This window comes from Salmo salar, chromosome ssa26, assembly GCF_905237065.1.
Source record: "Salmo salar chromosome ssa26, Ssal_v3.1, whole genome shotgun sequence".
Lineage (NCBI taxonomy): Eukaryota > Metazoa > Chordata > Actinopteri > Salmoniformes > Salmonidae > Salmo > Salmo salar.
This window is the reverse complement of record NC_059467.1, coordinates 9188074-9211900: the sequence shown is the minus strand read 5'-3', so window position 1 is coordinate 9211900 and position 23827 is coordinate 9188074. Positions and strand designations below refer to the sequence as shown.

Sequence of the window (23827 nt, the reverse complement as noted above, 5' to 3'; positions counted from 1 at the left end):
CCCTTGTGGTCAGGCCTACAAAAAGTTTATAATAATGATCGGTGATGTGACTGGTGGCTTCTTCAGTATTGTATGTGTGGTTTTGCATCAATTTCCTTCAAATGTCCACGAGGTGTTAAGCAGCTAAAACTAGTGTGCTGCTTTACCACAGATGAGCTCCAATACAGGGTGGTTTGTGCAATTTCAGTTATTTTTTTGGTGCCATATTAGGTCTATTTTTGTGTAGTGATAAATGACCCATAGTCACAGTGGTGTAGAAATACTGGAAAGTACTACTTTAGTAGTTTTTTTTGTTCTGTACTTTACTATATCTTGACTACTTTTACATCACTACATTGCTGAAGAAAGTGATGTACTTTTTACTCCACATTTTCCCTGACACCCAAAAGTACTTGTTACTTTCTGAGTGTTTAACAGGAAAGAAAATTGTCTAATTCACACATTTATCAAGAGAACATCCCTACTGCCTCTATGGCGGACTCACTAAGCACATGCTTCGTTTGGTAAATTATATCTTAGTTGGACCGTGCCCCTGGGTATCAATAAATTAAAAAAAGAACACGAGGCTGGTTTGTTTAATATAGTTGTCTTATTTATACTGTTACTTGTTACTTAAGTATATTTTACCAATTACATTTACTTTTGATACTTGAGTATTTAAAGGCAAATACTTTGACTGTTTTTATTGTGCTAGCACATCAATGATGGAAACAGTACCATAAAATAGTCAAACTGTTGCTTAACATGAACTGTGGCTGCGCCAACACCCTAACTCTACAGTATTACGTTTCTACTGGGTTAACTACACAGCTGGGTGTTGCCATGCTTATGCGATCACAGTTGGAGTTGTCCGTCTTGCATTTGATGCAGTCACAGCTTTTGGTAACAGGTCCATCCGGGGTTGGCCCTGGATGGACAGCCTTCCAGGTGGACCTTGTAGGACCACTCCTTGAAGTTACACACCCCCTGGGAGCGTGGCAACCGTTTGCTCTGATAGTTCAGATCCTGCTAACGACCGCATTCATACCAGTGAGTTGAAACACTGGGCTGGTCCCGGATCTGTGTGACGTATAGTCAACTAATGGCATGGCAATAACCATAGGACTTGGCAAGACAGCTCAAACCGGTCTGCAATTCGGGTAATGGAAACCATTTTCTTTATTGAATAATTCATTGTGTTACTCTTCTGCTGCCATTGTGATCTACACAGAACACAAATATAAACGCAACTTGTAAAGTGTTGGTTTCATGAGCTGAAATTTTAAAAAATCCAGAAATGTTCCATACACACAAAAAGCTTATTTAGCTCAAATTTTTTTTTTACATACCTGTTAGCATTTCTCTCAAGATAATCCATCCACCTGACAGGAGTGGCATATCAAGAAGCTGATTAAATAGCATGATCATTACACAGGTGCATCTTGTGCTGGGGGCATTAAGGCCACTTTAAAATGTGCAGTTTTGTCACAACACAATGCCACAGATGTCTCAAGTTATGAGGGAGTGTGCAATTGGCATGCAGATGGCTTCCTGTTAAGGCAAGGGCTGATTTCAAGGTTTTACTGCTAACCTACAAAGCATTACATGGGCTTGCTCTTACCAATCTTTCCGATTTGGTCCTGCCGTACATACCTACACGTACGCTACGGTCACAAGACACAGGCCTCCTTACTGTCCCTAGAATTTCTAAACAAACAGCTGGAGGCAGGGCTGTCTCCTATAGAGCTCAATTTTTATGGAATGGTCTGCCTACCCATGTGAGAGACGCAGACTCTGTCTCAACCTTTAAGTCTTTATTGAAGACTCATCTCTTCAGTAGGTCCTATGATTGAGTGTAGTCTGGCCCAGGAGTGTGAAGGGAAAGGCACTGGAGCAACGAACCGCCCTTGCTGTCTCTGCCTGGCCGGTTCCCCTCTCTCCACTAGGATTCTCTGCCTCTAACCCTGTTACAGGGGCTGAGTCACTGGCTTACTGGTGTTCTTCCATGCCGTCCCTGGGAGGGGTGTGTCACTTGAGTGGGTTGAGTCATTGATGTGATCTTCCTGTCTGGGTTGGCGCCCCCCCTTGGGTTGTGCCGTGGCGGAGATCTTTGTTGGTTATACTCGGCCTTGTCCCAGGATGGTAAGTTGGTTGAAGATATCCCTCCAGTGGTGTGGGGGATGTGCTTTGGCAAAGTGGGTGGGGTTATATCCTGCCTGTTTTGCCCTGTCCGGGGGTATCGTCGGATGGGGCCACAGTGTCTCCCGACCACTCCTGTCTCAGCCTCCAGTATTTATGCGTAAGGGGGCTATGGCCAGTCTGTTATATCTGGAGTATTTCTCCTGTCTTATCCGGTGTCCTGTGTGAATTTAAGTTCTCCTTTCTTTCTTTTTCTTTCTCTTTCTTTCTTTCTCTCTCGGAGGACCTGAGTCCTAGGACCATGCCTCAGGACTATCTGGCCTGATGACACCTTGTTGTCCCCAGTCCACCTGGCCGTGCTGCTGCTCCAGTTTCAACAGTTCTGCCTGCGGCTATGGAATCCTGACCTGTTCACCGGATGTCCTACCTGTCCCAGATCTGCTGTTTTCAACTCTCTAGAGACAGCAGGAGTGGTAGAGATACTCTGAATGATCGGCTATGAAAAGCCAACTGACATTTACTCGAGGTGCTGACCTGTTGCACCCTCGACATCCACTGTAATTATTATTATTTGACCCTGCTGGTCACTTATGAACATTTGAACATCTTGGCCATGTTCTGTGATAATCTCCACCCGGCACAGCCAGAAGAGGACTGGCCACCCCTCATAGCCTGGTTCCTCTCTAGGTTTCTTCCTACGTTCTGGCCTTTCTAGGGAGTTTTTCCTAGCCACCGTGCTTCTACACCTGCATTGCTTGCTGTTTGGGGTTTTAGGCTTGGTTTCTGTACAGCACTTTGAGATATCAGCTGATGTAAGAAGGGCTATATAAATACATTTGATTTGATTTTGTGTGTGCCACATTTGCCAAAGCACCAGACAAAAGTACCTCACCTGTTGTATCACTTATATTATATGATACATTTTATTTATTAATTTACAACCTGAATATGATTATGGCCATAATGGCAGGTTTCCTAACTGAGATTTCTCAGACCACATAACATCCCCTCTTGGTCTCCCAAATGGACATTTTATCAACCATTTCAATCAGTGATTCACAACCGCTCAGAGGACATTGCTGGGGATCTGTTAAAGATGTTTGTCAGAGATAATGCCATCAATATCTGAGATATACAGATGCGCAAAGAGAGATTCTAACCAAATCACGAGTCATTTTCTATTTGGTCATGAGCCAAAACCAATAGTAGATTTAGGAGGAAAAAGATAGTATACCGTTGGAAGCTACTTCACTCATTAAGAGAAAAGATTATTCTACATCAACATAGCCCTCTTAGATCTTTGTGGCCAGGGTGAAAGGTGCAAAGAGTGACAGCTTAAGGCTATTGTTACTGTGCGGTGGACAAGATAAGATCTATAAAACGAAATTTGATGTAAGTTAATGCAGGCGTCCAGGGGAGGGAAGAAGGGAGGACAAATTTATCACCAAAATGATGTTGAATTAGATTACATGAAATGTTCAGATTAAATTGTCAATGAGTTTATCAAATAATCTGTGTTACACTGAGTCTTTTGAAATTTGGGAAAATGTATTGTTATTGTATTATATTATTGCATTACAAAACGCTACAGCCAGGGTACCAAAGCAAATTAGAAGGTGAATAGGGGAGACAATTAAGAGAAGACATTTGTACAGTACATCTCAAAATCTTAGTTTAGTTATCAAATCTCATGAAAGGCTTTCAACTTTTCAAAAATAGAAACAATTTCACATTCACACAATATAAAACCATTAGAATTCAAATAAACATTACACTATCAATTTATCAATGGCAGTTTTCCTATATGTTTCTTCTTTTCAGATTAGTCACATTGAAAATATCTCAGTAAGTGATAAATGTTTTTTAACTATTCTAAGCGTATACTGCCTTGGAACCCTTCCAGATCAAGTTCTACCTCTCCACAAGTTGTATCATCTATTTCCACCATGACAAATACAAAAATTACAGTCAAACATAAAGATTCAGGGGTAACACGCATGCCATTCAGATATACACTAGCTTACACACACACAAACACTAAGGAATGACATTTAGAGACAGAGATAGTCAATGAAATCAGCAATGAACACAAGAGTATGCAAAGTCAACATGCGTTCTCCCTTTTGATTTAGTGACCAAGAAGGGTTGCCCCAGCTCTGTAATCCTCTGCACGTATAGATATTATCATAAGGGTATTGCTCCATATATGATTGCTTTAATCCGACAAGCCACCTTTCTTATACCTTGCATGGGGGTGGACTCAAATCTTTTAAGCTCTGTTGCCTTGGAATAGTGAGATTTTTCTAAGTGTAAATATAGAGGTTTAGCTCCTTTGGTACATGGATAGGCTCAGGTCTGTAACTCAAGGTCAATTCACCCACACAAGGGGAGCAAGCTCACGCCTTTAGACTATCTGTATCAAAACACAAGGCAGAATGGCTTAAATGGATTAGCAATGTGTGTGCTCCCACTAGAACCAACATGTAACGCTGCCAGCACATGGAAAACACATATAACACTTCCATCTCCCGTCTCACGTGGACAGTGCATTTGTACTTATTGTACTCAGATTGTTTTTATGCACTTTACTAACAGATTTATTTCACTTGATTCTGATTTAGAGGGTACTTTACTTTATGGTGACTTCATCTTGTGATGATTTATCCTATTTTAAATGTAAGCTTCGACAGAATAAACAACCCCCAAATGTTTGTGTTTGTGTCCTGTGCTGGGTTTACTTTCGCCAGGCTACAATTAGATGCAGAGAAAGCCTTTGACCGCTTAGAGTGGGAATATTTATGGCTTGTTCTTGAACATTTTGGTTTTGGGGCTAGATTTATGCATGTGATTAGCACCATGTATGTGAATTCTTCTATTATATCTACAGGCACTACGCATTCTATTCCACTTATCAAACAACGAGGATGTAAACAAAGTTGTCCCGTCTCCCCTATGCTATTTACTCTCTCTCTTGAACCGCTAGGCACAAAGCATACGTCAATATTTCTCTGTATGCAGTTGACATACATCTCTACATTGCAAACACTCAGAAATCCCTCTAGCCAATAATGTCTGTTTTCACAGCATTCAGCTCATGGTCTGGGTACTTAGGCATGACCATATCCCCTTCTATTCACACTACTTGCAGGAAGAACTACTTAGAAACCTTTCAAAAGATCCAAAAAATACGTGAAAAGATGGTCCGCTATGGCCACTTTGCATGCTAGAATCTCAATTTGTCACGCCTGCTCCAGCAAACCTGTCACCTTCGTAACTTGCTTCTCGTCTCCAAGCGTCTGTCTTCACAGAATGCTGACACCACAATTTGAAGCATCAGGGAGTTTTTGATTTTTGTTAGTGACGTCGGGTCCGAGTGCCGCTGCCGATGGAACTGGGGGTGCCTCAGCTGGCTTGTCGGGCTTCCACGCTTTAGCTGGCTGGAGAGGTTTCCTTGCCTCGGTTGGCTCGGCAGGCTCACATCCCACGACATTAAACTAATGAAATGTTCACTCCCTGTACTTGCTTCTCGTCTCCAAGCTTCTGTCCTCACAGAATGCTGACACCACAGTTTTTGAAGGATCAGGGAGTTTTCGTTTTTGTTGGTGACGTCGGGTCCGGGTGCTGCTGCTGATGCAACCGGGGGTGCCTCAGCCGGATCTTCAGGCTCCCATGCCTCGGCCGGCTCGTTGGGCTCCCACGCCTCGGCCCGGCTCGTCTGGCTTCTACGCCTCAGCCGGCTTGTCCGGTGCCCATGCCTCGGCCGGCCCGTCAGGCTCACCCAGGTGGGACGCCGAGTGGCAACCCTAGAGGGAGGGGTACTGTCACGCCTGCTCCCCCTCCCTGGCGCTCGAGGGTGCCAGGCTGCCCATCATTACACACACTGCATCATTACGCACACCTTGCGCATCATTTTGTCTTTACCTTCAACTCTGCCTATCCATGGGAGCCTATGGGGTCCCTTGGGGAGCAGAACTAGCAGTACACCCATTGGTCGAACTTCTAATGGACAGACGCCCCTCAAAAGGAGTTGTTTCTAATATCTATAGACAATTAATTCTAGCAGCACAAAAACCATTAACTCTATCCACTGTATGGGGAAAGGATTTCTCTCTTGCTGACAGACAAATAAATTGGGAGACAGTATGGAAAAATATATTTGGATCATCTAGAAACCCCAATCACCAATTAATATATATATATATTTTTTTTTACATAGAACCTATCTAACACCTCAAAAAATACATCACATGGGTAGTAGTCCATTGCCATTATGTGAGTTCTGCACCACAGGAGATCTTGGTACTTTTCAGCATGTGTGTGCTGTGGAAATGCTCGGGGTGGTTGAATTCTGGTGGAAAGTCAACGATGTCATCTCTGTACTAATAGATAAAATACTGCCATTAGATCCAATAGTGATGTTGCTTTGTGATGACTCTGACTTGCACTTGTCAAACGCCAACGGAGAGTGTGTTTGGCAGGAACCATAGCTGCTAAGAAAATTATTGTACAAAGGTGGATTCCACCTCATCTCAGTTACCATTGCAACAATGGCTGCTCACATTGCCCATTCAAAGGTTGAATGGGCAAGACAAAATTATTAAGTGCCTTTGAACGGGGTAGTAGGTGCCAGGCCCACCGGGGAGAGTATTCAGACCCCTTGACTTTTTCCACATTTTGTTACGTTACAGCCTTATTCTAAAAATTGATTAAATTGTTTTTTTCTCTCCTCAACCTACACACAATACCCCATAATGACAAAGCAAAAACACATTTAGATGAAATATCACATTTACATTATTATTCAGACCCTTTACTCAGTACTTTGTTGAAGCACCTTTGGCAGCGATTACAGCATTGAGTCTTCTTGGGTATGATGCTAAAAGCTTGGCACACTTGTATTTGTGGAGTTTCTTGCATTCTTCTCTGCAGGTCCACTCAAGCTGAGTGAGGTTGGATAGGGAGCGTAGCTGCACAGCTATTTTCAGGTCTCTCCAGAGATGTTCGATCGGGTTCAGGTTCGCGCTCTGACTTGGACACTCAATGACATTCAGAGACTTGTCCCAAAGCTACTCCTGCGTTGTCTTGGCTGTGTGCTTAGGGTTGTTGTCAGTATTCCCTGTGGCTCAGTTGGTAGAGCATGGTGTTAGCAACGCCAGCATGGTGTGTGCAACGCCAGGGTTGTGGGTTCGATTCCCACGGGGGGCCAGTACAAAAAAATTAAAAATAAAATGCATGAAATGGAATGTATGTATTCACTACTGTAAGTCGCTCTGGATAAGAGCGTCTGCTAAATGACTAAAATGTACAAATGTTGTCCTGTTGGAAGGTGAACCTTCGCCCCAGTCTGAGGTCCTGAGTGCTCTGGTGCAGTTTTTCATCAAGATCTCTCTGTACTTTGCTCCGTTCACCTTTCCCTCGATCCTGACTCGTCTCCCAGTCCCTGCCGCTGAAAAACATCCCCACAGCATGATGCTGCCACCACCATGGGGATGGTGCCAGGTTGCCTCCAGACATGAGGCTTGATATTCAGGCTAAAGAGTTCAATCTTGGTTTCATCAGAGCAGAGAATCTTGTTTCTCATGGTCTGAGTCCTTTAGGTGCTTTTTGGCAAACTCCAAGCGGGCTGTTATGTGCCTTTTACTGAGGAGTGGCTTCCATCTGGCCACTCTACAATAAAGGCCTGATTGGGGGAGTGCTGCAGAGTTGGTTGTCCTTCTGGAAGGTTCTCCCATCTCCACAGAGGAACTCTGGAGCTCTGTCAGCATGACCATCAAGTTCTTGGTCACCTCCCTGACCAAGGCCCTTCTCCCTCAATTTCTCAGTTTGGCCAGACAGCCAGCTTTAGGAAGAGTCTTGGTGGTTCCAAACTTCTTCCATTTAAGAACGATGGAGGTTACTGTGTTCTTGGGGACATTCAATGCTGCAGAAATGTTTTGGTACCCTTCCCCAGATCTGTGCCTCGACACAATCCTGTCTCGGCTCTCTACAGACAATTCCGTTGACCTCATGGCTTGGTTTTTGCTCTGACATACACTGTCAACTGTGGGACCTCATATAGACAGGTGTGTGCCTTTCCAAATCATACCCAATCAAATTAATTTACCACAGGTGGTATCCAATCAAGTTGTAGAAACATCTCAAGGATGATCAATGGAAACAGGATGCACCTCAGCTCAATTTCAAGTCTCATAGCAAAGGGTCTGAATACTTATGTAAATAAGGTATTTTTGTTTTTTTATCTTTAATAAATTTGCAAAAATGTCTAAAAACTTGTTTTCGCTTTGTCATTATGGGGTATTGTGTGTAGATTGCTGAGGATTGTTATTTTTTTAATCCATTTTAGAATATGGCTAGAACGTAACAAAATGTGGGAAAAGTCAAGGGGTCTGAATATTTTCCCGAAGGCACTGTGTGTGTATATATATAAATAATAGTGCATTAGAATATCAGTATACAGCTACCATAACATCAGGTTGACTTTGGCCTTAGAGACTGCTGGCATAACTGACATTTGCTCTCCATCCAGGTGCACTGTAATAAGGCTGACCCCTTGTCTCTCTAGCATGTTTCTGGGTGTGTTGGGAAAAAGGCAGACCTTTCCGTTCTAACCAAAGTATTCGATGATGAAATTCGGTAAATGTAGGCATAAGTTAATTGCAACTAGTCCATTAGGTCAATACTTTGAAGACAGGTCAAAAACTGTCTCTACTTCTGTCTGAAGCTGACTAGAGACACAGATTTGCTATCCATTTTTTAATAACTTGTTGTGCCTGTTTTATTACTTTTTTGCTTTGCATTCGCTTCGAGATGTTATTAGGTGAGGTGCTCATCAGGTGCAGGATGCATGTGCTCCATGTGTCTTTCGATCTGGTTGCATAGTAGACGGTCAAATGATATCAATGGCACTTTGGAGGGTTACCTTTGATAGGTGACAACAGTTGCATTTGACCATCCCAGTGTTAGAAGTGGTGGTGGCTGAGGTGCGTAGTGACCCGCTCTATCCACTGGGGGATGATCGAGCTCTGCATGCGCTGCGGCACATGCTCGATTTGGACGAGGCACAACTCCTCAATAACACGCACAATGGGAAATAGGGGAGGTAGAGGCAACGGACAGATGTGTGATGCGCTAACTTAACCGTGGGTTATTTCACATATCAACATAAACTTTCATTTGCCCTCTCTCCGACGCAGCTTCTTTGAATAGGCTGAGCTATTGATACTCGCTAGACCTGCGTTTTATATTGTTTTGCTGCCAGCACTGATGCAGCGGTGGATCTTTTTTCGGGAATGGGGGTGATACTCAATAGATAGATCCTGTTGAATTGAGACAAGACAACGTCGAGACGCGTCCAAAAAAGTGTCATCCCTCGAGTGCAATCGAACACAGATGTATAGGTGATATGTTCGCCGGTTGGATACGTCGAGGGATTTTAATATTCCCAAAACAAGATGCGAAATTGGGCAAACCAAGGAATTGCATCCTCACCTACAGCACATTTTGTAAGGTGCTAAAACGATTTCGTTCGGCCTTTATCAAATGTAAGGAGAATGTCTAAATGAATGAAGGTGGGGTATTTTTTTTAACAGAGTGAACACAATTTCGTGCGCAATTTAAGGAATGTTTATGATTAACTACACAGACTAATGTTGCAGTTATCATGCGTTGTCTCCTGTTGCCATGCTAGTTATTATTATTATTACGATTAATGATTCATTCGTGTTATAAATATTGTCATTATAATTATTAGTATTGTTAAACTTGTCGTGTTTACTGGTCTTAAGTTGGCGATGCGTAGGCTATAGTGCATACCATCGCCCAAACACGGGACATACATCTGAATACATACATTTGTAGGTTGTCTAATCGAACTGCTGTTTCTCCCTTGCAGCTGCTGAAGACGTCAGCGGAATAAAGTCATTCAGAATCACTGAAGGTGTACAGGATTAAAGGGCCGGTTTTCTCATCACCTAAGATGGCAACCAGGAGGGACCACGAAAAGGCAAAAATGCCGTATTTCTGCAAGTACTCACACTGGAGTTAACCACCTGAGGGACACATGAGGTCGTTTTGTGAATATATTGTCCAATATCTGGTGATTTAATAGGCTATACATTTGAAAAGCATTTAAGGCCTACACGTTCACAGCCTATATTCACTTGGCTGTAATAATGATGTCATAAAATATGAGTTCGTTTACAAAAATATAGTCATGTGTTTTATGTCAACGACAACGTGAACTGTGTTCCAAAAATGGACCTTTAATTACACATTCTTAACTCACCTACGCCTCACTGAATAACAGGTGCCTGCTATCTGTCAAAGCAGGATCAACCAACCTGTGCGCCCTTTGCTACAACTTGTTACTTTCCATTGGCCTACACGAGTCGTCGCTAAAGGGACCATATCATTCCCTGGGAACTGAATTTACACCCTCCTCAAAATGGAGTTTGCCATGATAGGTTCAGATAATGGGTGCAAAACTCGACTGCCTTACGGGTATGCTCGCGCACGGGAAAGGGAGCACGAAAGGGAGAGACAGGTACAGCAGGCAACAGCCGCTGCTGAAGGTGCAGCAACTGGAGAGGGAGGGGAGTCCTCTGGCCATCTCCTTAACAACCACCAGCAGCATCAGTCTCGCACCGCCTCCTCATCAAATGCCAACAACAGTAGCGGCAGTACCGCCTCGCGCCCCTCCTCCTCGCAACAGCCACAGCAGCACCACCATGAGTCTGAGCAGCAGGTTCTCAGAGAAAGGAAAAAGCAACGCGGCGTAGGACGTTGGAGAAGGAGTCGCCAGACTCTCGGTGGGGACTTGCGCCACTCGGAGTTGGCGCTACTTGGATCCGAGGAGGATATGATAGAGGAGGACGAGGCGGAAGGCGGAGAAGAGGAGGACGGGGGAAGCAAGAGTTCCAGTTTTCTCTGTAATATGGATGATGAAGAGACTCTCTCACTCACAGATAGACGTCCCCAATCAGGATACGAAAATGTTTACAGTGAGTATGGGTGCTGCGAAAGAGTTGTTATTAATGTGTCCGGACTAAAGTTTGAAACTCAACTTAAGACTCTCACACAGTTTCCTGACACTCTTTTGGGAGACCCGGACAAACGAATCAGGTACTTCGACCCTCTAAGGAACGAATATTTTTTTGACAGGAACCGACCAAGCTTCGATGCCATTCTTTATTATTACCAGTCGGGGGGGCGATTGAAGAGACCGCAAAATGTACCTTTTGACATCTTCTCTGAGGAGGTGAAATTCTATGAACTTGGGGAGGAGGCAATGCTGAAGTTTCGGGAGGATGAGGGTTTTGTCAAAGAGGAAGAGAAACCCTTACCAGAGGACGAGTTCAAACGCCAAGTTTGGCTTCTTTTTGAATACCCAGAGAGTTCACAACCTGCGAGAGGGATTGCAGTCGTGTCCGTTTTAGTCATCGTTATATCAATAGTCATTTTCTGTATGGAAACGTTGCCAGAGTTCAGGGACGAAAAAGAATACCTTAAACCACGAGATAATTCGACAGAACCCCATGGACAGACCCCTTTTAACGACCCATTTTTCATTGTGGAGACGGTATGCATTATTTGGTTTTCATTTGAGATTATAGTGCGCTTCTTTGCAAGTCCAAGTAAAACGGATTTCTTTAAAAACATTATGAATACTATAGACATTGTATCCATTTTGCCTTATTTCATCACGCTCGGCACAGATCTTGCTCAACAGCAAGGCAAAGGGGACCAGGCAATGAGTTTTGCAATCTTGAGAATAATCCGCCTTGTCAGAGTCTTTCGCATATTCAAACTCTCCAGGCACTCCAAAGGACTGCAGATCCTCGGACATACCCTCCGCGCCAGTATGAGGGAACTAGCGCTTCTGATTTTCTTCCTCGTCATTGGTGTCATTTTGTTCTCAAGTGCAGTGTACTTCGCTGAGGCAGACGAACCCGCGTCTCAATTCACAAGTATTCCCGACGCTTTTTGGTGGGCTGTCGTCACTATGACCACGGTCGGATATGGAGACATGAAACCAATAACTGTCGGTGGGAAGATAGTTGGCTCGCTCTGTGCCATAGCGGGTGTGTTAACCATAGCTCTTCCAGTGCCCGTCATTGTATCCAACTTCAATTACTTCTACCACAGGGAGACTGATAATGAAGCGGACTCGCCACCGGTTGTTGAAACCCCACCACCTGCCTGCCCCTATTTCCCCAACTTTCTAAAGAAATTCAAAGGTTCCCCCTCAGGCTCTTCGCTGGGTGATAAAGCGGAGTACATGGAGATGGAAGAGGGGGTAACGGAGTCGCTGTGTGGGGTGGACAAAAGCCCGAGTAAAGGAAATGGGACAGACATTGGCAGGAAAAACAGTACAAGTTCAAAGTCACAACAGACTGATGTGTGATGATAAAAAAAAAACGATTATTCTCGTGAAGAAAGATATGCTGTCAAATCACACACACATAGGTGGTCAGACTCACTATAGTGCGCACTTGCGCGCATACATACACACACACGCACACAGACAGACAGACGCACACAGACAGACGCACACATTCTTTATATTTAGCTAGATTTTGGGAAGCTCAAATATGGGGTTTTATTTTGCCATGTGGCTGCTTAGAGGAATATAGGCCTACGGGAAAATATACGGCCAAATCAAAAGCTTTATAACTATTATGACCAATGTAATCAGATGATATCAGATATAGGCTACCTTTCTGGGCCTGGTAAACCTACAAATGAAATCGAAAATATTGAATAGACAGGCTATGCATACGCACTTTATGAGTTTCATTTGTCAACAATGGAAGGGGAGATATAGATATTGTTTTGCTGTTATGCGATAAAGTCAAAGTTTATAGTAGGCCTAGTTTGCACTATTGTAAAAGCTTGTTTTTGAGTCGCTGACTTTCAAGAGAGATAGACTTGGAAGTTATATTGAGAGACAGAAACTGTTGGCCATATGGCAACCTATACACCCTTTGTTTGACTAAAGAGTATTGAGATATTTTTATTATGAACAGAATCCATTCTTATTGCGTTTCAGTGTAGGTCTAACCCATCTGTGTACACACAACAACAAAAAATTCAATATCGATCGGAAACATTGAAATAGCTAAATCATGTGTGAGATTCTTGAGTAAATGAGCATGATACCTATTTCGGCAGCACACTGCGGTCAACAAGTGAGACGATTGGCAAACAACATTCTTTGCAACGCTTAGGCCTAAATAAAGCCTTTTATTGACCAACCACCGAGATGAAGCACAAGAATTACAATAGATACTCTGCAGACTGACATGAGAAATTGCTCCACACTGGCTGTCACGGGAGGCCCTGCACGGATATCTTGCGCGACTACAACCCCGTCCCTTTAAAACCACCTCAAACTAACTGACAATATCCCTTTACACGGACGTTGACTGAAACCAATATGGGAAAAAATGACTGTCATCATGGAAACTTTGGGTTTGTGAACTTTATCTCTTGTTCGCTGGACCTAGTGCACAGTTCTCCAATATAAGAAAGGAAGGTCTGTTGGTCATCCCAGAAAGCACCACGATCTCCAGCAGGCGGTTGTTTCCAAGGTATGTTCACCTTTTAAATACAATCACCATTCACAGATACACATTTTTTTGTGATGTGGTTTTCTGTATATGAGCATGACACTCACACTGATGTCACCGCACACTTTGTGACGCACTTTGGAACCTTTTGGAGCCGTTCCAAATGAATTGATGAAAGACTTAGTTGCTTGCTGCATGTTTTTGAACCAGGTCAGGTACTGCCATACTACACCCACATTTTATAGTAGGATATACATACATTTCGAACTATATTCAATAATGCAACATTATAAAAAGTAAGATATCCGCGTACATAAAGGGATAACTTTACGCACTTTTTCCATTAACAGTAGTAATCCCATTAAATATGAATAGACTAGGCCAACTGTATCAAAACAAACGATAATGTTCTGCACAGGCCACTACTAGCCTGCTGATTGCGTTCATTTAATTGGTCACCCGAAACTACTTGGTTGTACAGCCAATACACACACACAAACACACACTCTTGATGTTGACAGCATTGATGCTTTTGGGGCCCTGACATTCTGCCTAATATAATCATTAAATATTTAAAACTGAGTTGTACAAAGCAATATTTGTATACTCTTTGCACTCAGAGCTCTGGGTCTTTAGCCAGAAAACCTGTCAATGCCTGTCAGACAAATCCATTCACTGGCATTCATTGTTCTTTTGAAACGGTACATCCAGACTCATCAAAAAGGTTACTCAGCATTACGGCTACTGCTTGCAATCAAGCTTGGTTAAAAAAGAGGTTGGGAGATCACATGTCAATGTTAAGTCAGATGTCATAAGTTTACATTATTATGAGTGTGTTTGACCTCTGATTTCATGTGCATGACGGTCTTTGCAGTGTCAATTGTTACCATACACTCACCTCATATGAAGAGTAGGATAAATTAGTGTAACGTTTTCAGATTTGCATGGGGTTTCCATATCTCCAGGCATCAATTCAAAGGATACAGTGTTCATTTGGATGGCTGTTGCTATAGGTGACCTTTGGTGACCCTGGCAAGTCAATTTGTGTACACTGTATATGGTCTAGTGGATTTTCCTATTGAGGCTGTATGCACAACCAGTCTGACTGAAGCTACGTACTGTATGCGTGGAATACTCTGTGAAGCTACATAGTGGGTCAGTCTGATCGAAAAGATAAAAACAGTTAACTTAGCACAAAGTTGTCTCTCCCTTTTATGTTTTATTCCCTTGGGAGAATAATAGGTGCAAACTTTGCTCTGATGCAAAAACAGTACATTTCTGTTTTGAGCCTTCTCTAGTACAGTTTATGTTATACATTATAATATATGCCATTTAGCAGATGCTTTTATCCAAAGCAACTTACAGTACCTTGCAAAAGTATTCAGACCCCCTTGGATTTCATTGTGTTACAAAGTGGGATTAAAATGGATTTAGTTAACATTTTTTTTTGTCAACAATCTACACAAAATACTCTGGAATGTCATAGTGGAAGAAAAATGTATGAAAAAAATAGAAATACAATATAGTCATTGCATAAGTATTCAGTTCCCTGAGTCCATACTGTACATGTATGGAATACCTTTGGTAGCAATTACAGCTTTGAGTCTTCTTGGGTGAGTTTTACACACCTGGATTGTGCAATATTGCCCTATTATTCTTTGCAAATTCTTCAAGCTCTGTCAAAACGTTGGGGATCATGGCTAGACAGCCATTTTCAAGTCTTGCCATAGTATTTCAAGCAGATTTTGGTCAAAACTGTAACCTGGCCACTTCGGAACATTCACTGTCTTCTTGCTAAGCAACTTCAGTTTAGATTTGGCCTTGTGTTGTAGGTTATTGTCCAGCTGAAAGGTGCCTGGTTTAAAGCAGACTAAAGCAGGGTTACTCTTGGATTTTGCCTGTGCTTAATCCTGTCCAGTTTCTTTTTACTCCCAAGCATTTGCCGATGCCAAGCATAGCCATACCATGATGCAGCCACCACCATGCTTGAAAATAAGGAGACAGTTACTCAGTGATGTGTTCTGTTAGATTTGCCCCAAACATAAGGCTTTGCATTTAGGCCAAAATGTGTATTCGTTTTTTGCAGTATTACTTACGGCCTTGTTGTGTACAAGATACATGTTTTTTTATATTTTTTATAATTGTGTTCTTCTTTTCACTCTGTTGATCCATCCTCAGATCTCTCCCATCACAGCCATTTAACTCTGTAGTTGATTTAAAATCACCAATGGCCTCATGATAACAATCCTGAGAAGTTTCATTCCTGTCCTGCAGCTCAGTTCAGAAGGATGACTCTATCTTTAAGGTGTTTGTGTGGTTTAATACAAAATGCACAGCATAATTATTAACTAGAACATGCTTAAAAATATATTCAATATCTGATTTGTTATTGTTAACCATCTACCAATACCTGTCCTTTTTTATGAGGTTTTCAAAAACCTCCCTGGTCTTTGTAGTTGAATCTGTGCTTGACATTCAATACTTGACTGAGGGACCTTACAGATGTTGTATGTATGTGAGGAAGGGTTAGCAATTAAAAAATAATGTCAACCCCTATTATTTCACACAGAGCGAGTCCATGTAACTTTTTATTAATATTTGTTAAGCCAAATTTGACTCCTGAAGTAATTCAGGCTTGCCTAAACAAAGGGGCTGACTACTTACTGTATGCAACAACTATTTTTAGTTATTGACTTTAAGAATCTTTAATAATAAATTGCATTTTCCTTCCACTTTGACATTAAAGAGTATTTTGTGTATATTTTTGACAAAAAAGTACAATTCAATAAATTTTAATCGCACTTTGTAACACAATAAAATAATTCAGAGGGGTCTGAATACTTTCATTTGTACATACATTTTACATACGGGTGGTACCAGGAATCAAACCCACTATCCTGTCGTTGCAAGCATCATGCTCTACCAGCTGAGCTACAGAGGACTCTTTGGACATGTGCAGTATGTCTGGGCCTCCCTCTGACATATTTATAGACTATGTTATGTCGTACTGCATTGCAATTCTAAGTTACACAAATATTGTGTGTGCATGGAAACTGAAAGGTTGATCTGTATGGAAACAATCCTACTGTAGTTCTCAATTGCGGAAGAGATTGACTAATGTACACGTGGGAGCTTTAGGAGACTAACCTCTGTGTAAATGAACCCCCCTTGGGGTTTCAATGTTGAAGTTACATAATATGCCCCCATTGAAAGATAGCAACCTGAGTCTTTGTTAACACAAAATCTCACAGTGGATCTTTCCAATGAGCTGAATTAATCTGACAGTGCGCGCAGGAGTCGATTATGTTACCTCATTCTAGACGTGTAGATAATGTCGCTAGTTACACATATGCTTTAGTGTAGGGTTTCAGGGTTTCCTGACTCACATGTATGGAGATAACGGTTGTTGCGTGACACTACGGTGTAATGACAGTAGTTACACTCTTATTACAGACTAATGAAAAAGCATGACTTATGGTAAGGTGGCATAAATTGGCACAACAATGCTACAAAGTCTTTCTCTTTATGAATCTTTGTGTAGTCTTCATGAGCGTAGCTGGGAAGTGTGTATATTGTCCATAGAATACACTCAAGTTTGGAGTCGCGCATGTAAAACTGGGGCAGGAGGAAATTAAATCCTAGCACACCGCCCGGACAGGTAAGCACTTCCCAGAATTGTCACATGAAGTCTTACTCAGACTTGGTTGTCCCTAGGGGTGCAAGCGAAGGCCCTGCAGAGATGCAGTGGTAGTATATTAACAAGCTCGAGATTTAATGCAATGCAACAGCTGCTCAACCATAAAAAAAAGAATTCTTCCCGACGACGCGGGCTGGTGGCTGGGAGCCTAGCGGCCTGCTGGTCAACTTTAGTGGCTCCAGATGTGTCATCAGCTTTGGGAGTCTTGAACGGAGCGCTGAGATGAGTAAGGAACGAGTAAGCGGGGTCTCGCCGGTTGTCGTCAACACCTAACAAACAACGTCACACGAGCTGTGCAGTGTAACAATCAGGTAAAGCAACAAGGTAAAACGGTCAAGTAGATGGATTTTTGAATAGCAGTTGATATAATGAAGGCCTATAGTGTAAATGTTACACATTACAAATGTGGGTTGCTTCAAAATAGATCCTAGACCTAGATAATGCAACAAGGTTATTTGAGTAATCCAACAACGAAATGACAATGTACGTGAAGAAGGTAAACCACTTAATTAGTTTCTTTTTCCATGATTTCATCCTAAGTAAAATCATGGTTTACAATTCGATTACGGTAACAAGCACACGTTTTGCATTGGATACCATATGTAATGAAATGTAATGAGCAACATGATCATGGTCCTAGTCAGGGATATATGTAATCAAGCATAGTCATTTTACACTCATGACTAATCAAGGCCACGTTGAAGCCATCAATCCTGGATGAGCCGTGATACGTGATCAGAGCCTCCCTCTGTATTGATCAGCTTATATAAATGTAAGCCTGAATTCCCAAAATCAAAGCAGTGGCATCTTTAGTCCAGGTGGAGCCAAAATGGCTGCCATAAATGGAGACCAAGCAGACCTAGTCTCCCACTCGCTCTCTGTGCTCTCCTGCTTTGGAGTGACTGGGAGCTTTTATGTGGAGTGACTAATGCTAGCTCTCCAGGGCCCGGGGTGTATCGGTGCATGTGTGAGTGAGTGTGTGTGTGTGTGTGTGTGTGTGTGTGTGTGTGTGTGTGTGTGTGTGTGTGTGTGTGTGTGTGTGTGTGTGTGTGTGTGTGTGTGTGTGTGTGTGTGTGTGTGTGTGTGTGTGTGTGTGCATGCGTGTGTGCACAAGGAGCCAGCCTACAGGGGCCTCCACTCACTGTTGATGACTCAGAAGGCAACCCGGAGGACTACAAAGACCAAGATCCCCCGCATAAAGTGCATGGGAGTTGGTCTTTAGTAAAAATGATGAACATTCAGATAAATGAAAGAGTACCCTTATTGTTACGGTGCTTGACATACCACGTGGTTTTGTTCAAAGATATGCTTAGGTCAAGGGAAGCAAGCAGAATCATATTTTCTCAAAGTGAAATGATTCAAACCAGGTAACACTTTACATCATCAACGAATGCTTTGTAAAGGGTTTGTAGGTGGTTTATTGACTATGTATTATACTCATTGAAATTTTGATTGACAAATTGTGAGACTAATATTAGTTATAACTGCTTATTATTAACCATAAATTATTAATGAACAGTCCATAAGCTACTTACAATCCCTTTATAAAGTATGCTTAAATGTAGTGTTACCCAAAATCAGTTGGCCGTTTGAAAGAAAAAGTTGAAACGCGTGGTCGTAATTGGTCTAGTAGAGAGTCAAAGGGAGCTGTTTTTAAACCGACCAAGGTAAATAGTTACAGAAATACTGCTGAGGGGTGGAGAATGCTGTTGTTTACTTTATTTTGCTGATGCCATAACATCCATAGTTTAATGATTTATTTACTTCTTGAGTCTCTCATGGCTTCGTCTGATAACATAGACATGTCATTACCCCAACCATAAATGTTTGGGATATAATTTCCTTAAGGAGCCGTTGTGGAATCTTTGCTTTACTATTATCCTTGTCTTTGATTTTATAAAACTCATGTTACAAAAATGTACCAGTAAGCACTTGAATGGTAAAATATTATTGGTTTTGGCTTCCTCACAGAGGTTTTGATGGAGACTTGCAGATATGCCCCTTGGCAAAACATGCTACTTCTCTTTAAAAGTAACCGTCAGTGCTCAAGGGCTTTGTATGTCTTAACATTTTATTTGGCCAGATCCACAGAATTATTTTGGGAAGGCGTTCACTTCTTTGGTGGATTACGCAGGAAACGACAAAGTTCTCTTTTAGGATTTTGTTTTACTTCTCGAGCCACTAACAGTAAGTCCTTTCTCCCTCAAGCCAAGTCTTGGTTTTTATACAGTCATGGTTTTCTGCTCATTCGTCAGAGGTATTCTACAGCTGGCACGTTAAAACACTGCTCGGGTGATGGAAAATTCCCTCTCCATTTTTATAAATAACAAATGGTTTATTTGTTATTTTCTTCTATAATCCTTTTTACCCATACTTGAGAAACAACTCTGCTGCACCTGCAGGTGGAAAGAGAATGATTAAAGATTGATCTCTAGAGTAAATGATTATACAGCAGTTACGTTTATCCAGCAATTACTAGGTAACGTACACATGATGAAAGACAAAGTATTATTTGTTTCTTCTTTATTGGTGATTTATAATGGGATCTTCGATCCTTAATTCCAATTAGCATAGCAGCTTTTTCTTTGTATACTTGGTAGCTGGTTGTACAGTAGTTAGTTGCAATGTAATGATGTTAATGGTTTTATCAATACGTTCTAACCATTTGACATCGATTAACAGATCACACAGCCAGTCTACTGTACTTTTCACTGCATGTCAAGAAATACTGAAGATGCACACAGTGCTCTTTGGGTTGGTTTCCTGGACACAGATTTTTAGTCCAGAACTAAGCTTAATCTGTGTTCGGGGGAAACCGCCCCTCTATGTCCTATGTAGAATTAGACCTACTCTTTCAATGTTCCAAAAGTAACAAAACATCTGCATTTAACAAAATGACCGAGCTGTAAAGAAATGATCAAATCTGCAATATCCTGAATGTGTCACGCACTGACCATAGAGAGCCCTTGTTTCTCTATGGTGTAGTAGGTCAGGGCGTGACGAGGGGGTGTTCTAGTTTAACATTTCTATGTTGGTGTTTTGGTTTGGTTCCCAATTAGAGCCAGCTGGTAATCGTTGCCTCTAATTGGGGACCATATTTAAGTAGCTATTTTTCCCACCTGTATTTGTGGGATATTGTTTTGTGTTTGTGCATGTGCACCACATAGTCACGTTTCGTTGTTCGTTTATTGATTTATTTGCTTTTGCTTAAAGTTTCACTTTGTAATGATTATGTGGAACTCAACAGCCGCTGCGCCTTGGTCCCGTTCTTACGACAACCGTGACAGAATATCCCACCAAAAGAGGACCAAGCAGCGTATCCACGAGGTAAAGGAGTTTTGGACATGGGAAGAAGTGATGGGTTGATGCGAAACCCTTCTTTGGCGGCAGACGGAAGGTAATAATGGAGGACAGCGACGATGCCAGGGTTCGCGGCCACAGAAAGCCCAAGGACAACCCCAAGATTTTTTTGGGGGGGGCACAAGGGGTGGCAGGCTGAGCCGCGGGAAGAGCCAGAGCACATGGAGCAGGCGATAGAGAAGTGGTCGGTCGACCCAAGGAGAGAGCCATTGCCCGCCTGGGAGTCGATGGAGCAATGTGAAGAAGGATATCGGAGAAGGATGTTGGCGAAGAGTAGGCTGCAGCGCAGGCGGGCTGAAGATCGGGTCATCAGTCCGGTGTCATCTGTGCCGTGTCCACGCACCAGATCTCCAGTGCGCCTCCCCAGCCCGGTATGTCATGTGACTGCTCCCTGCACTCGCCCTGAAGAGCCAGAGACCGTCAGGGAGGCAGTGGGGAAGTTGGGAGAGAGAGAGATGAGAGAGATGTTGTGCTCTGTGTGTTCTGTTCAACATCCAACCAGAGGATCCGGTTAGCAGTCTGGTGCAACCTGGGCCGGTTCCATGCTTCTGGCCTCCAGTGCGCCTCCCCAGTCTGCTACATCCTGTGTCTCCTCCTCGCACTCGCCCTGAAGTGCGTGTTCCCAGTCCGGTACGTCCTGTGCCTCCTCCTCACACTCGTTCTGAAGTGCGTGTCCCCAGTCCAGTACGTCCTGTGCCTATTCCCGCACTCGCCCTGAAGTGCATGTTCACAGTCCAGTACGTCCTGTGCCTATTCCCGCACTCGCCCTGAAGTGCGTGTCACCAGTCCGGTACCACCTGTACCGGCTCCATGCACTAGGCCTCCAGTGCGCATTCACAGTCCAGAGGTTCCGGCGATGGTTCACAGTCCAGAGCTTCCGGCGACGGTTCCCAGTCTGGAGCTTCTGGCGACGGTCCCCGGTCCAGAACCTCCTGCGACGGTCCACGGTCCGGAGCTTCCAGGCAAGACGTCCAGTCCAGCTCCAGGGCAGGAGCCTTCCTCTGCGCCGGTGGCCAGTCCAGGCACGGTGTCCAGTCCAGCTCCAAGGCCAGAGCCTTCTTCTGCGCCGGTGCCCAGTCCAGGCACGGTGTCCAGTCCAGCTCCAAGGCCAGAGCCTTCTTCTGCGCCGGTGCCCAGTCCAGGCACGGCATCCAGTCCAGCTCCATGGCAGGAGCCCTCCTCTGCGCCGGTGTCTAGTCCAGACACGGCATCCAGTCCCGCTCCTAGGCCGGAGCCTTCCTCAGCGCCGGTGCCCAGTCCAGGCATGGCGTCCAGTCCAGCGCCATGGCAGGAGCCCTCCTCTGCGCCGGTGTCCAGTCCAGCTCCATGGCAGGAGCCTTCCTCTGCGCCGGTGTCTAGTCCAGGCACGGCGACCAGCCCAGCTCCAGGGCCGGAGCCTTCCTCTGCGCCGATGCCCAGTCTAGGCACGGCGTCCAACCCAGCTCCAGGGCCGGAGCCTTCCTCTGCGCCGATGCCCAGTCTAGGCACGGCGTCCAACCCAGCTCCAGGGCCGGAGCCTTCCTCTGCGCCGGTGTCTAGTCCAGGCACGGCGACCAGCCCAGCTCCAGGGCCGGAGCCTTCCTCTGCGCCGATGCCCAGTCCAGGCACGTCGTTCAGCCCGGCGCCATGGTCGGATCCGGGGCCTGGGGGGGGGGGCTACGACCCGCACCGAAGCCGCCACCAACAATAGTCACCCCCCCCAAACCCTCCCATTTGGTTTCAGGTTTTGCGGCCGGAGACCGCACCTTTGGGGGGGTACTGTCACGCCCTGACCATAGAGAGCCCTTGTTTCTCTATGGTGTAGTAGGTCAGGGCGTGACGAGGGGGTGTTCTAGTTGAACATTTCAATGTTGGTGTTTTGCTTTGGTTCCCAATTAGAGGCAGCTGGTAATCGTTGCCTATAATTGGGGATCATATTTAAGTAGCTATTTTTCCCACCTGTGTTTGTGGGATATTGTTTTGTGTTTGTGCATGTGCACCACGTAGTCACGTTTCGTTGTTCATTTATTGATTTATTTGCTTTTGCTTAAAGTTTCACTTTGTAATGAATATGTGGAACTCAACATCCGCTGCACCTTGGTCCCGTTCTTACGACAACCGTGACAGAATGAAGTGGCTTAAATGCTGTTCATTAACATTTATCCCACTCTAAAAGGTCACAAAGAATTCTCCATTCTCCACATTATCCACTTAAAACTGTCCAATTTCCTTCCCGAAGCCTATTACGCATAGTCTACTAAACAATAATCATTTGTTGTTGACTGCTATTGTTTAAGAGACTAATAATAGTAAGGTCAAACACCTTTGTTGTACGATACATCTGCGAGGCTGTGGTACTGGCTGCCTTTTGAGATACATTTTTTTATTCTAGCTTGTATTTGAGCATCCGCCTTATCATTAGTAATCTCACTGTTTGCCTTGGTGAGTTTCCGGTGAATTAATTGGGACTTTGTGCCCTCCCTTGAGTGCCGGCTGAAAAATTGCACGTTTGAGGCTATAAATAGCTGATAGCATTTCCTGCTGTGCTGGGGAGAGATTTTGTATTTTGAAAATAACCTGTCTTGATGCCATTTGTTGTTGCATTGCCAGCTATCTTTATTCTGTAAAGACACACCAAGGGGTGTCATGACAGAGAACAGAGAGAATCTTGTGGCACGAGATTACCTTTGTCTTGATGTAAGTTCAAAAGAGGAGGATAAAGATCTGTAATACACTGTAAGAGCTCCTATTCAATGAGAGTTCTGGTTTTCTCAATACATATGCCAACAAAAGCTCAAACACATGACCCTTTCATACTTTCATCATTGAGTATTACGTCATTTCCAAATTGCTTTTTGAAATAATTGGGAATATTAACATCTGGAAGGTTTAACTGTATAGCAGGCTCTCCGGTGTAGCTTTGGAACCCAGATTGGGCAATCAGAGTTGATCAATCACTTGAGGCTTATGCTTTTCCACTGTTATGTTCCCAGGCATAAAGTTAAAAACACTTTTCCCAAGGGTGCTGGGGGCCACGATAAGCTGCAGAGGAGAACATTTGTGGTGTAAGCATTGTCATAGCAACCGGGACTGGAATTTTCTGATG

General features: G+C 43.6%; 1 protein-coding gene across 1 annotated transcript; it reads left to right on the top strand.

The window, feature by feature from the left end:
- Window positions 1–9159: 9159 nt before the first annotated feature.
- kcna4 (potassium voltage-gated channel, shaker-related subfamily, member 4) lies at window positions 9160–13637 on the top strand. Its single transcript, XM_014175029.2, has 2 exons — window positions 9160–9686; window positions 10010–13637. Exon 2 carries the CDS (start codon window positions 10562–10564, stop codon window positions 12518–12520), a length of 1959 nt encoding a protein of 652 aa, XP_014030504.1. The 5' UTR covers window positions 9160–9686; window positions 10010–10561; the 3' UTR covers window positions 12521–13637.
- Window positions 13638–23827: the final 10190 nt, after the last annotated feature.

What these genes read in the sequence shown, in the direction of transcription:
- kcna4 (XM_014175029.2), top strand. Translation starts at nt 10,562, where the DNA reads ATGGAGTTTGCCATGATAGGTTCAGATAATGGGTGCAAAACTCGACTG.